Below are 15,662 nucleotides of genomic sequence, written 5' to 3'. Positions count from 1 at the left end.
GTTAAGGTGGGATATACTTAATTATCGTGGGGGAGGGGGGGTGCAGTGCCACATGCTACACCTCTAATATGTACCAGTCCTCAGGTCAATACTCACACGTCAAACTCTGGGAGGTGCACCTGTAAGAAAATAAGTATTGGGAAATGTTGGCACTTCCCCATGATTAACACGTACTAGAAACTGAGAGAACTTGTCAGATGGGTTTGCCTGGTCACACCCGCCGCCTGTGCGCATTCCATTCAGGATGGTGACATAGATGGAATACTTGTGTCCTTAGTGTTCCTAGTGGGCAATAGGTACTGGTTGATGTTTGTGGGGTGGGGGTTAAACTAGTTGGTCAACCACTTCACTGCCATGCGAGCTGGGAAAAGATTGCATTGAGAGCAGCTACCCTACTCAGAGACTGAGCCACTGATTGAGCCACTTGTGCAAAAGCTGGAATATCCTTAAGACCTGACCTGTTGGTGGGCTTTGAGGACTGGAGTGGGCCACCCCTGAGCCAGTGGGTTCAGATTAGCATTTCGTTGTACTTTCCCTGAATATTTGAGGGTTAACGAGACAATTTTTTTTCAAAGATGTATTTGGCAGCACTCTTGAGCACCAATGGTGTTAATTATTCAGAATTTGCTGCAAAGCATGGAAAAGTAAAGTATGGCTTTGGTTACTTGGTGAAGCCAAATTATCTGTACGTTGTTTTTTCCTATTTCATTTTTATCTTACATGTATCACATTTAATTGTTTAAAATTCCATTATACAGAGTGCATAGACTTTAATGTTCTCTTATGTCAGGCCCTATCCAAGCAAATGTATATGTTTGGATCATAATCTGTAAAGGGTACAGGGGCGTAGCTGTAGCCCAGGCAGCCCGGGGGCCTGTGCTCTTGGGCCCCCCCCCCCCACCCTCCTGGGTGATGATGATGAGGGAGAGGATGGGGCGAGGGAGAAAAAATTGCAATCAGTATTAATATTAATGGGGCCCTGAATTAATTTATTTTTGCCCGGGGCCTACGAACGTCTAGCTATGCCACTGAAGGGGTACCTACCGGTATTAATGTATTAAGACATTTTAAAACTATATAATTTACATCATTGGACACAATAAGCTTCTGATATATAATAAAAATAAATAATAAATTAAATCATCAATATTTTCACTTGCCGTTCTGACCATGCAGAAGTCAAGATTTCAAGGCTATGCACTTCTTTAACCCATGTTGTGCTGAAAAGTTGTGTAATACGGCAGGCATGAGCTTATAGGGCACTGCATGTCAAAATGGATAAGAAGTCAAGAGTGACTCACTGTGAGTGCATATTTGCATGTCACTACCCAGAATCCCTGGCTGCAGGGGTAGCATTGTATGCTAAGAGATAATAATAACGTTATTTCATGTAGCGCTTTTCTCCCAATGGGACGCAAAGCGCTTCACAATTACAGTATAGTGCGCGATACACAGCACATAGGTATATTTACAGACACATAATGGGGAAAGACATAATTGCAGACCTGTCGAAGACTTGCAAATGCCCCACACGTGATATTTGTATTTGCTGTAAGGCAATGTGGGAAAAGCAGCTCGTCGCTGTTCTCAAACAACCCTCCACTAAAACGTCATGAAAATCTTGTTTGCAGTCTGGATCAGCGTTTGTGACTCGTAATTAAGCATCCCACTGCCCCTGCACTGTGATCTTCTCCAGCGTTATGTGAAATTGGAAAGAAAAAGTCAGGGGATTCAAAACCGGGAACCAAATGTTCTTACTACATCTACAGTAGTTCACTCTGGGAAATCCTGACCTCTCACGCTTTATTTCTGTTTGCGATGTAAAATCTGATCCAGATTGAGAGCAAAACTGTTATGAATGCCTGCAAGAGATATTAGCCATCTGGTAGGCAGAAATTCTTGTGACACATTTATCAGTTGTTGGGCACAGCATGGTTCAAAACAATCACTACCATTTAGAAAATCTCATTTATTTAACCATGCACTGTATATATAACATTTCCATTTTCATGGGCAGAAACGATACGGGGAATATACTAGTGGAAAGGCCGCAGCACTGGATGCGTAGCAAAGTCAGCAAAGATGCCGGGAGTTTGCCAGGAGCAGGCTGCATAATCTCATGCGGGATTGGGTTGTGAGCTGTTAAGAGTAAAGACTCGTTGAGGTTGAGTTCATGACTGACTGCAGAGTCACTTACTTCTCAGGAGTGGTAGCAATTCCAGCTGTGATCATTCACCACTTAGCCACTTAAACAGTTGCAAGCTAAACTGCACAGGATGTGACTCCACTCCTTTGTTGCTTTTCTTCAGTTACTGCTGCAATTGTTCAGGAGATGTATTCATATACTCTTTTGCATTTCTCTGTGTTCCAAGGGAATCGACATAGACGCTGAAAACTGTGCTGTGTGTATTGAAAACTACAAACTCAAAGACGTGGTTCGCATTCTGCCGTGCAGGTATGTGGTCTACTATTGCTGCATTAAGAAATCTTTCCTTGTTTTTCTTCACAATATCAGGTCCTAAAATGCCTCACCCAAAGCCACATCTTCAAGTAACTTCTAACCAACGCTACCACCACCCTAGCTCCTCTTACTAGTTTTAAATACTTGGGCATATGGTTTGACCCCCATTTAACATTTGGGATGCACATTGATACCCTGACATCCAAAACCTATGCCAAACTAAGTATACTTTATAGGAACAAATCCTCCCAAAGTCTGCTGGTCAGAAAGCGTATCGCACAGCAGATGTTAATGCTAATTATATACTATGGGGATATAGTATATGGCTCGGCACCCCAAACTCACCTTAGCAAACTTGATACCCTTTACAATTCAATATGCCGTTTTGTTCTCCAATGCAACTACAACACACATCACTGCAAAATGCTCAAAGAATTAGATTGGTCATCACTTAGTCTAGGCGCAAAATTCATTTCTCCTTTCTTGCTTTCAAATACTCATATATCTGAACAAGCTCCTCACCCCTACCACATGCAGCACTTATCATCTGAGATCTGACTCCAAAAGACTGTTCATGGTCCCAAGGTTCAGCAAAGTATCCGGCGCTCCTCCTTCTCTTACCGTGCACCCCACAACTGGAACAGTCTACCGGAGACTCTCACAGCTGCCGCCAGTCTATGTTCTTTCAAAACTAAAGCTGTCTCACATTTTAATCTGGTCTGTAACTGCTATATACACCTTTAATATATATTATCTTTAACTGTGCATGCGATGTCTTGTATATACAGGCATACCCCGGTTTAAGGACACTCACTTTAAGTACACTCGCGAGTAAGTACATATCGCTCAATAGGCAAACGGCAGCTCACGCATGCGCCTGTCAGCACGTCCTGAACAGCAATACCACCTCCCTACTTGTACCGAAGTTGTGCACAAGCGGGGAGACTATAGAGCCTTTTACACATGTGTTATTTACATCAGTTATGCACGTATATGACGATTGCAGTACGATTGCAGTACAGTACATGCATCGATAAGTAGGAAAAAGGTAGTGCTTCACTTTAAGTACATTTTCGCTTTACATACATGCTCCGGTCCCATTGCGTACGTTAATGTGGGGTATGCCTGTAATGTTCTGTATAACCCTTTTCACTTATTGTAACTATGTATTTGTAACCATGTATTTGTCATCATAACTCTGTGCCCAGGACATACTTGAAAACGAGAGGTAACACTCAATGTATTACTTCCTGGTAAAACATTTTTATAAATAAATAAAAAATTAAAATATGTAAACCCCCTCCCCTCCATTTTTTTACAGGGTGAGAACCCGGGTCCCCCTGGTACTCAACATACCAAGGAACTAGGCAAGTTTAAATCTGTCAGGGGAAACAAAATTGCTGCCATATTTTTTTCTCCAATAGGAAACTTCAACATCATTGGTTGTAGCTTCCTATTGAATGGTCATTTAAAGCCCCTTTAAAAAACAGGAAGTAATGCCTGTAAATTTACCAGTAAGTCCCAAGAGCTGAGAATAGTGCGGTTTAGCTCTGGAGGACTGCCCATTTCGCACCCTGTAATAAAATGGAGGATAGTTAGGGTGGGTTAAGTACATCTTTAAAAAAAAAAAAAGAAATGTGTTTGTAACGGCAAAGAAAGTCGGGATTTTCCTCCAATCTGGACAAAAGAAGAAAATGTAGAAAACGGAAACATTGTAACACACTGCATTGATACACTATAAAAGCCAGTTGTTGAAAAGTTTATGCTCGTGTTATTGCAGACATATTTTCCATCGACTGTGTATAGATCCGTGGCTGCTGGAACACAGAACGTGCCCCATGTGTAAGCTGGATGTCATCAAAGCTCTCGGATTCTGGGTATGTGAATATGATGAGAGGTCTGTTCCCAGCTAAATTGAGGTACAGGCACAGTGTAGTATAGTCTGACGCATCTAACAAGGTAATATAACGCAGAACTGCAGAAAGTTTCAGGTTGATGATGAGTAATTCCCTTTTTACTCCGTGATGACAATAATTGCTTTCAGATGAAGTAGGGACTATTAATGTAAAAAGAGAGACCAAACAGATGAATAACTAACACAAGGTCAGGGAATCATCAAAAGAAAGTACATTTAATTGGTACACTCCTAGGCGCATTTTAATTTTTGTCATAATATTTACATATAATGACTACATAAAGCGAAATAAGTGAATAAAAAATACAAATATTAAAATCCCAAGTGGTGCTGCTATCTCTATAGTAGTCTACTGAAAGAGATATGTGTTAGCTCTATTATAGTGAAAGGATGGTATATTCCCTAAAACCTTTAATAAAGTATAGTGGCGGTTATATTGCCATCTTGCCTACAGTCTATATAACAGAGATAGACATCTGCCATATAAATGTTAGGCCTGTAACCATCAATTATAGTAGATGTCGATTGCAACTAGAGTCTGTTATAAGCTCCAGCATAAGTTAATCAAGCTCCACATATATAGTCTCCAGAATAAATGAACCACATGATATTCACTCTGTTGCCTACAAATAGGCTAAACTCTGATGAAACATATCCAATGAGGGGCTGTCATGTAAAAAGAGAATTGAGTTTCAATTGAATATGTTGCTTTACAGATGTGTACAACTACGATGCATATCTAAAGTTCCCATTAAGCATATTTTTTTTTCTACTCTAACCCTAATTCTGTAAACTGTTATTACGCGAAAAGCCCCGTCGACTTCATTGACTTCCATGTGATGGCGCTATCGCAAATGCCTTGGGTGATCAACTCCAGTCCTCAAGACCAGCGGCGTAGCAACGCATGCGCGGGTTGCCAGGCACACTTTTTGTATTGAGTTGGCCGCGCATGCACGGGCGGCACTTCCCGGCTGCTCGTGCGCTTGCCCGAGCGGCGTTTGACGGTCGCTCATGTGCATGTGCAACCGGCAAGCTCCAATCGCGCATGAGCAACCGGCAAACGCAGATCGCACGTGCACGGTCGGCAAGTGTTCTTTGCACATGTGCACTCCACGCTGCCGCTACATATATGCATTGTTCACCGTAGAGCGGGTGCTTCATGAGTGCGGGAGGGCTGCCGGGGCTGTAGCTACGCCCCTGCTCAAGACCCCCCAACAGGTCAGGTTTTGAGATTAGTCCAGCTTCAGCACAGGTGGCTCAATCAGTGGCTCAGTTGAAGACTGAGACAGTAATTGAGCCACCTGTGCTGAAGCTGGAATATCCTCAACCTGACCTGTTGGGGGGTTTTGAGGACTGGAGTTGAGCACCCCTGCTCTATGCCACACGGTCAATTTTCTCTGCAACTTTCTGTTCTACATGAGTCTGTATCAGGGAAAGGAAATACAAACAGATATTCTGTCATTATTGAAAGCAATTAGTGTGCTTCTGTATTTTGGTGTCCATTGCTTTTCTGTTCCAAATGTAATAAAGTATGCAGACTAGTTCCTAAGTAACAGAGAATTACACAAAATCGGTGTCATGGCAAATTAAATCAGTCGCATGTGGTGTGATGGAGCTTGTAAGAGGGTGAAAATGCGTTGAACTTCCAATAAACCCCTGTAACTTGCTTACAGATGAAACTGGCTGCCTTCTGTTTAACCAAATAAATAAAGTGATTTCCAGTTCAAATTGGAAGTGCAAGATGAGATGGAAATGAGGCAATCATTACTTTGAAAACTCATCCCACCTTTTGTGCAAAACATCTGTTATTTCTGCATAAGGTGCTCTCATATTCAAGCGCATTGAACAATATAGGCATTGCAGAGAAAGCTAAATGGTTTACGACCATTTGAGCCTAATTTTCTGATATGCTTTCATGGACACACAAAAAAGAACAAACAGGCAGAATAGCGCACTGAGAAGCACAATGTTTAATAACCTCAAGGGGTAGGTACAATAACAATAGGCACACAAAATTCTATAACCGCTAATATATGGGACAAGGAGGGGTGAGAGAACCAGGGAAGCTCACTGCTGATATACCAAGGGTGTCCGGACGCAGTCTACTTACATAGGAAAACTGCAATCAGCAGGGAGACCCGCGTTCTCCGACACAGCCTCCGTCGGAACAAAATCCACAGGGGCAGCTTCACGTGAACGCGGTTTAAATGTTCTCTGCTGGTTTAAATGTGACAATCATTTTTCGACTCTGCCTAACAAGTCTGCTCCCTTCCCCCCCCCCCCTTCACAAAATGCCACAGGTGGAGAATGAAGAAACTCTGGAGATCCCTGTGCCTGAATCCATTGCCGGCAGCAGCCTCTCCGTCGTGACTTTAAATATTCCTCAAGAGGAGAACAGAAGTGAAGTGAACAACCTGGCGTCTTCTTCTACAGGCGACACATTACAGCAATGTAATAGTCCCAAGGAAGATGCAGGGGAGACCACAGCATTACTAGGTGTGTACAGGCAGTGATGTTCAACTATCCCTCTAGAGGTCTGTGACTGCACGGAATCTGGCCTGCAGACTGCCTCGGTGCATCATGGGCAGTAACTTTCATCGGGGAATGTGGCTGCCCCCTCAGAAGGATTTGTGCGATGTCTCCGTTTGTCTGACATAAAGTTGGACAGATTTGGTGCAGGTTGTTTTCCTGCTTCTTGGATCTCCTTACCCGACTGCAGACTGCACATCTCCTCCGCGTGATCTCCTGGTCTGGAATGGCATATTGTCATGGGATTTTGGCTATCCCTATTATTATTTTTTACTGTGTTGATTATTGTAGCATTTCATACCTGCGCTGTTTTGTGTGTCAAACCAAGTAGTAGTATTATTATCTTTTATTTGTATGGTGCCAACATTTTCCGCAGAGCAGTACAATGTGAGAGGGAGGACAATAAAATGTTCTGATTAGAGTACATATATGTGAAGACAAACTGAGACAATAGGAAGGAGCTTACAATCTAGAACAGAACTATCTCAAATTAAACTACAACAAACGAACTACAGCAAACTCTGGGATGTCCTAGAAATAACTCAGGGGAATAACATAGCGTATTTGAAGAGCACAGTCAAGGCAAAAGACATGTATTCCGTATGAATGTCTCACACTGATATTGTGCTTGGTTTGCAGTTTTCTCAAGTTGGAGATATTTTTGATCCTTTAATATTTACAGCTGCAAACAACTATGGCCACTCAAATGCCCTCTAACCCCCTCCGTGGACTGATCTAAAAAACCCTGCTGTGAAAGAAACCTTATACTGGCTGTGATTTAGAGGGCAGGAGGGGTAGGCATCAAGCAGAACCAAATGCCACACATGGGGAAAGCATTCCTTTCTTTGTTCTAACTAGACAGGGCTGATATCTCTATATAGAGCAGCATGCTTCTTTTCCGGGCGCTAAAATCACTCATAATAAACTCACTGCCTCTCTAGATACATATGTGATATGTGTGGCCAGATTCTCTGTAGGGAATTAGTTTGGCAACAATGTGTTATTTTTTCTAGATCACAGAGGTGTTCATGAAAAGTAAAAATGCAGTAATATTCTGGATAGAAATGAACTAGCTTACTTAGTGCACACACGTTGTGTTCTGCTTGTGCTGTCTTCATTGTACTTTGTTTTCAGCACCGACACTCCCATATACTGAAAAATATAGGTTGATCTTTAATTTAAATAATTCCTGCTGGTCTGTTTTACTTTATTAAATGGGGTTCAGACACGTGCAGTGGAGGAATTTGCAGCGGCTGTTCAAGCTGTTTTTGGGTGACATTCCCGATTGAAATCAATTGGGCCATTTTCAGCCAAAATGACCAATCGGCAGCTTCGGCTGATCTAGAAAAAAACCCCTAATAAGATCAGTTAGCACTGTTTAGTGAATCTGGCTCACATATTTCAATGATGAATTGTATCAACGATTCAGTTTCCCGAATTTAGAAATGAGAATCGGTTCTGGCAAACTACATGTGAGAAGAATAAAATTTTATATATAAATCAGAGCAGCCGGCAGGACATTCCTGTACAAGGGAATTGGAGAAATATATTGGCACCGAAGCACTCAGAGCTGAGCATTTTGTAGTGGGTGATGCTTGTACTGATGCGAGTGTGTGCACATGAAACCAGGTAGTTTCATCTTCCATGTAAACCCTGCATTTCTAAACAATATAACATGACGTGTGCGTTTCTCCCTCTGCAGATGATGATCCTGGCAATGATGAAGGATCAGGGGAACACATACCCTCCTCTGGAAACTACAGCTCTTATTAACCTTCTACATTGGGGACCTTTCAAACAGACTATGCTAGAACGATTTTATTTTTTTATTTCACAGGTTTAAACAAACCATAAATTGAACTTTGATTGAAAAAGAAAAAAGAAAAAAAGAGGCAGATTGACCCACCGTTGTACAATTCTTTTTTTGTGCACCAGATATTTGACACTCAAGCTACAAAGGAGTCGCGCAGTTCACTGCACTGGAGACTCTTGGCAGCAGAGTAGCTTACATATTGTGTTTCTGCTGTCCGTGTCACCATTGGCCTGATCTTACTCCTGATCATAACTTCCCATCACTATTCTCTGATTACATTACAATTGTTATAACAAAATAATGCAGAGGACTCTTCATAATGAGCTGAAGGCTGGGACGCGTCTCTTCTTATTTATCAGCCGTGCAAAATATAACTGAACAAGTATCGGTGATTGTTTTCTAGGACTCTAGAATATCCCACACCGGCGGAATCTGTACAAAAGCGGCGACCAGTTGACATTCTCTTGGATAAAACACAATGCAAACTCTGCAAGATTTCACAGCTTTTAGTATCCCAGGATTTGCATAACTCACTGCAATCTATTAAAGGTTTACTCATTAGTTTGACATGGGGCTGCTCAACCTTATTTTCTGTTTACATTTCGCAGTCACACCTAGGGCAAACATTCACATCATCATGTACTGCACTGAACATATAAAAAGAGAGAAATTAAAGCTTTTTGACTGGCTGTAACAAATTGAATGGGGTGTGATGTTTTGCGTGTATGTGTGTTTATAATGTGTATGTTTTGAAACCAAGTGCTTCAAATTGATACCTGATAAATATGTTTCTCAGTCTTCAACCTTCCACTTCCACAACAAAACTACAATTTGCATCAGCTAACAGTGATTATCTAACACAAGATTTGCAGGAGTCTGGCAATCCAAAAAGACATGTTACATACATTAAACATAATGGTGGCGGGCATTGTATAAGTATGTGTGTTCATTCATCCCAGGGACAGGCTTCTACGTTCTCCTTATTATAATGTTAATAGAGGTCAACGTTGACACTGCCTACACATTTATCATTGCTCCCACGAGACAGGCTTTAACCTTACCACAAAGCCTTGGAAATAGTGACTATTATGCGATGGTGACATTGAGAAGGATCCTGAGACTTAAAATATACACTCAGCCATGATGCTATTGCTGTAGAACATTTTTAAAATGCTGAGAAAACAAGAAAACATGTTTCGCTACCATTTTACTGTGATTTGTGTAGAAATAAAATCAGCAGCAATAGAAATCCTGTCTGAAACCATATAGAAAGTAAATCTACTCTGGTTGAAACCATTACCTTATGGATCTCAATCTTTTTAAATCAGCCCCACAAAAACATTTGTTTTTACTTTGGGTCACCCATTCTGTATTCATTGCACACAAAGAAGATGTCTCCGATTCGGGGGATGAATTCCCCAAAAATCCCATTTAAAAGGGTAAAGATTCCACAAACTTGAAAATAATAATTAGGTTATTGATGCAGGAAAATGGCCATTTTTTTTTTTGCATCTGTCTCTGTTTATGACCCCTTTCCACTGGTCACTCAATTTCCTCTGTCAGTTTCTATATCTCCCAGTGTCTATGTCCCTCCTGTCACTGTAAGACCCCATTGTCAGTCTCCTGTGCCTCCGCAGGTTGGAACATTGACCATTAGGCGATAGCAGGGCAGGGCTTCTGCACCCTGAAGGGTTTTCTTTGACAAGTTGGGACGCTTCAAGTTCATCATTACAACTTTCCCAAGGCCAAATTTGAGCAAATAAAAATAAATGCCCATCCACATTTCTTTTCATAATGACTTTCATTTGTTTCCGAGTTTCTTATCACGTCCACATTCACTCTTGTTTATATTTGTGGTGTGTGTGAAATAAGAATTGTATGATGCTTTGCACAAATAGAGGAAATGAAAAAGTGTGAAGTGCCTGAGTAATAAAATCGGAGTCTCAGAGACTAGGACATCCCATGTTTTATTGTGATAATTATGGAGGCCTTTTTTTGTTACAATTTAATAACAGAGTATACTTTTGGGCTTTTCCTCCTGGTGTTTGGAGACACCAGGGGCATGAGCCATAACTAGCAAGCGGCTAACAGCCAATTACAACCCGATGTTCCTGTTTCCAAGACACAAACCAGTTAAAGGATTTGCAATAAAGTCAACTAAGCATTTGTCAAATGAAGTCGCCATTAATTATAGGGATGTTGCAGAACAGTGAGTCAGCAGAATCCTTAGCTGCTACAAAACCATTTAAATACATCTTTAATCATACATTGTCTTAATAAATGTTATAGTTACCTGTGTTAAGGACGCTGTTTGCATTAGTCATATGGCGGAACGGTTACAAATGTTTTTCATGAAGCGTTATTGCAGGATGTGATGATACATTTTACTAGACTAAGGGGAAAACTATATTGATATTCTTGTACATAAGTACTGACACATTGACACTCAATGAATGCACCAATTATATATATATATATATATATATATATATATATATATATATATATATATATATATATATGCAAATACAACTGTATGCTCATTTGCATGTCTTAGGCAGGTCTGCAACCCCGCCTTTCACCATCATCACCCAGCATACAGCACTTCCACTGCAGCAAGGGATTCTGGGAAATGACATGCAAATGAACACACAGTGTCACTTTTTGCCTCAAAAACCATTTTTAACATGGTTCCCTATAGGCTTAAGCTTGCTGCATGGTCACAGCTTTGAGAACAGCCAGGGTTAAGGTGCATACCCAGAAAACCACCCACAGACAGCTGTTTCGACCTTAATGGGTCTCATCAGTGTGGGGCTGATTTAACTGGGTATGCAAAGAGGCTATGGGATAGGCTATACCATAATACTGAGGGTTTTTGTCACTTTTTTTACTCACCATAACTTAACTCAGTATTATGGTATATATAGATATATATATCTATATATCTATATATATATATATACAGTGCTTGACAAATCACCCAAAAATCCACTCGCCGAACCAAAAAATCTACTCGCCACCTAGCCCCGCCCATAGCCACGCCCCTAGTCCCGCCCCCCAAAATTACAATTAGCCCTCGTTAGGTGCGTGTGTGACTAGTTTCCTGCACCCATTATCCAGTGTCTGGATGCCCCCGCTTCACAATATCTAAAGCAGCAATCCCGCCTGGGATCTTACCTGATCCGCAGTCCCTCAATGTCCAGGTACCCGCTTTCCCGCAATGTTATATGTTGGAGGGGAGGTGTTCCCTACCTATCTTCTGGGTTAGCGGGGATTCCGATTGTCTCCCGCGTGAAGCTTGAGTGTAGGTATATTTCAATTAAGATATATAGGGTAAACTTAGATATCCAGATCCAGAGTGTGGGAGACAGACAGAGAGGAGAGAGAGACACAGACAGAGAGGAGAGAGAGAGGCACACAGACAGAGGGGAGAGGAGAGAGAGACACAGACAGAGAGAGGGGAGACAGAGAGAGGGGAGAGAGACAGAGAGGGGAGAGAGAGAGACAGAGAGGGGCAGAGGGAGGGGCGAGGGGCAGAGAGAGGGGCGAGAGAGAGAGAGACAGAGGGGCAAGAGAGACAGAGAGGGGCGAGAGACAGAGAGACACGGAGAGAGAGACAGAGACGAGACACAGAGAGACGAGAGACAGACGACAGACGGGAGAGAGACGGGAGAAAGACGGGGGAGAGAGAAACAGAGGGGATAGAGAGACAGAGAGGGGGGAGCGAGACAGAGACGGGAGCGAGACAGAGACAGGGAAGCGAGACAGAGACGGGATAGAGACGGAAGAGGGGAGAGAGAGACGGAAGAGGGGAGAGAGAGGGGGGTAGAGAGAGACAGAGTTCAGAGAGAGAGACAGAGGAGGCGACTGACTGATTGGGGGGGGGGGTGACCGACGGGTTATTGGGTGGGGAGGGGCTGACCGACTGGGGGATTGGGTGGGGAGGGGCTGACCGACTGGGGGATTGGGTGGGGAGGGGGTGACGGACTAACTAGATGGGGGGGGTGACTGATTGGGGGGTACCTCTGGTGTCCTGCACACCCACACACCGAATCTCTCTCATACACACACACACTCTCCCATACACACACACACACACACACACACATACTCTCTCATACACACACACACACACACACACACACTCTCTCTCATACACACACACACTCTCCCATACACTCTCCCATACACACACACACACACTCTCCCATACACACACACACTCTCTCCCATACACACACTCCCATACACACACTCCCACACACACTCTCCCATACACACACACACACACTCCCACACACACACACACACACACACACACACACACACACTCCCACACACTCTCTCCCACACACACACACTCCCATACACTCTCACACACTCTCCCATATACACACACACACACACACTCTCCCATACACACACATACACACACACAGGGGGGTGAGGAAGAGAGGAAAGGCTGCGACCAGCAGCATCACTGCACGCACGCCAATCATGGGCAGCAGGAGCGCTGGGGCAGAGGGGGGTACGGAACACCCCCGCTACCACCTTCCGTCCGGTGGCAGCGGGAGGGACGGAGAGGAGCGCCGGAGACGAGCACCCCCGCCTTGCAGGGACGAGCACCGGAACGGGGAGGAGCATCCGCACCCACTTCCCGCCCAGCGGGCAGCGGGAGCGCGGGGATGGAATAGCACCTCTACTAGCACCTCCCGCCTCGCGGGGACGATCGACAGGGAGGAGCATCCCAGCTACCACCTCCCACCCGGCGGGCAGCGGGAGCGCGGGGACGGAGAGAAGCACCTCCACTACCACCTCCCACCTCGCGGGGACGAGCACCAGGGATGAGCATCCCCGCTCCCACCTCCCACCCGGTGGGCAGCGGGAGCGCAGGGACGGAGAGAAGCACCTCCACTACCACCTCCCGCCTCGTGGGGACGAGCACCAGGGACGAGCATCCCCGCTCCCACCTCCCACCCGGCGGGCAGTGGGAGCGCGGGGACAGAGGATCACCTCCACTACCACCTCCCGCCTCGGTTGCTGGATTTGTAAAAAAAAAAAATAATAAAATTTTTTTTTTTTAATCACAGAACCGCGTGCGCTAAGTGGCCATTAGGCGGGGTCGCCACGGGGGCAAATCCGGCCGCCCCTGGCGACCGGATTTGTCGAGCACTATATATATATATATATATATATAGATAGATAATTGCAACAACCAGCACTCACATGTCACAAGGTATCCAGATGCTAATCCCATAAAAAATCAAATAGATGAGATATTACCAGATGGAGGTCCAGCAACAAAGAGACAGCACACTGTGCACAGCCCTGAGGAAGGTCTCTCTCTGCAGACCGAAACGTTGGCTGAGGTGCCTGTATGTTTCTACAATACATACTACTTTGAATATACCACTGGTGTGCTGTCTCTTTGTTGCTCCATCTGGTAATATCTCATCTATATATATATATATATATATATTTTTTTTTTAATATATATATATATATATATATATATATATATGCTCATTTGCATGTCATTTCCCAGAATCCCTTGCTGCAGTGGGAGCACTGTATGCTTGGTGATAATTGTTGAAAGGCGGGTTGCAGACCTGTCTAAGACATGTGAATGTGCTCACAAGTGTTATATATTATTTATATAGCCAATAAATAAAGAATATCTTGAGAATTAGGGCTATAGGTATTTAATAGTACTACATAAGGCTACGGCCCGTGTTTATTGCTGCATGAGCACCTGGCGGCGCGTGCACAGATAAAAGCCGGATGGGGAGGGGAGTGATTGGATGTGTGGGGGGGGGGGGGGGGGGCAGGCGCAGCCATGACTGGGCATATCTGCCCTTCCATTGGCTGCCCGCCGACCACTTGATCGCAGTACGGAAAGACAAATTCTGGTCTTCCCTGCCATCGTGATGTGTGAGCGCTCGCACACACACGGCCACTGGGGCCTGCTCGATAGAGGGCTGGGCCTGGTGTGTGTCACGCTCCACGCCGTGCCCACTGGGGCCTGCTCGATAGAGGGCTGGGCCTGGTGTGTGTCACGCTCCACGCCGTGCCCACTGGGGCCTGCTCGATAGAGGGCTGGGCCTGGTGTGTGTCACGCTCCACGCCGTGCCCACTGGGGCCTGCTCGATAGAGGGCTGGGCCTGGTGTGTGTCACACTCCACGCCGTGCCCACTGGGGATCCAGCCTAAGACAACTTCTATGCTGGAAGACGCTGTACGGCCTATTCAAGTAAGTGGGCCATAAAGAGACACTAAGCGATGTTATTCCAGAGGACACCTTTTGGGCCGGTAGGTACCTTACAGCAAATTAATTCGAACAAGCTGTAAGGGGACATGTTTAGTAAGCTGTGCTAAAATGTCTTATGAAATTGCATAGCTTAGTAAACGTGGCCTACATCTCCATGTTAACGACCACCTTGTACATGGTCTGATTGAATCATACTGCTCTTTTTTTGTTTGTTTTGTATGAATGAGAAGTGACTGTGGAGATGGTTGGGATTGTTCCTTTGTTTCTTAATAATGCAAATTTGCATTATATTCCCATTAAAGCTGGAATAAGATGGCAAGAAGTAGATCACACAGCAGTTTAATTATCTTACACACAAAAAGAGAAAAATACAGTATGAATGTAGCTATAATTATTTCACCTCTGCAAAAAAAAGTAAGTGTCTGTATCGGCGCAGAAAACTGCTTTTTTATTTGGAGCAAATTGGCATTGACCATAAGAAACATTTTCTTACATCTTATGCAGATTGTAGGACTTGTGCAACTTATGTATTTTCTGGTTGTATTAAAGGAGCAAAACGTGGTAGGTTTTATTTTTTTCAACTTTTAATGCAATTTGTAAGGAGTTTGAATATACTAAGCATCCTTTGATTGCTATAGCAGGTTTTAGCCCACCTCCCCCGCAGTGCAAGATCTTTG

General features: G+C 43.9%; 1 protein-coding gene across 1 annotated transcript in view; it reads left to right on the top strand.

Moving 5' to 3' along the window:
- The window catches only part of RNF149 (ring finger protein 149), a 47,929-nt gene extending 37,255 nt beyond the window's left edge, over positions 1-10,674 (top strand). The window contains exons 4-7 of the mRNA XM_075590398.1: positions 2,373-2,455; positions 4,242-4,338; positions 6,677-6,872; positions 8,608-10,674. Coding sequence (XP_075446513.1) covers positions 2,373-2,455; positions 4,242-4,338; positions 6,677-6,872; positions 8,608-8,678 — 447 coding nt within the window. The 3' untranslated portion in view covers positions 8,679-10,674. The remainder of the gene's footprint in view (positions 1-2,372; positions 2,456-4,241; positions 4,339-6,676; positions 6,873-8,607) is intronic.
- Positions 10,675-15,662: the final 4,988 nt, after the last annotated feature.

Source organism: Ascaphus truei, chromosome 3 (assembly GCF_040206685.1).
Source record: "Ascaphus truei isolate aAscTru1 chromosome 3, aAscTru1.hap1, whole genome shotgun sequence".
In the NCBI taxonomy this organism is placed as follows: Eukaryota; Metazoa; Chordata; class Amphibia; order Anura; family Ascaphidae; genus Ascaphus; species Ascaphus truei.
This window is presented reverse-complemented; position numbering and strand designations above follow the sequence as displayed.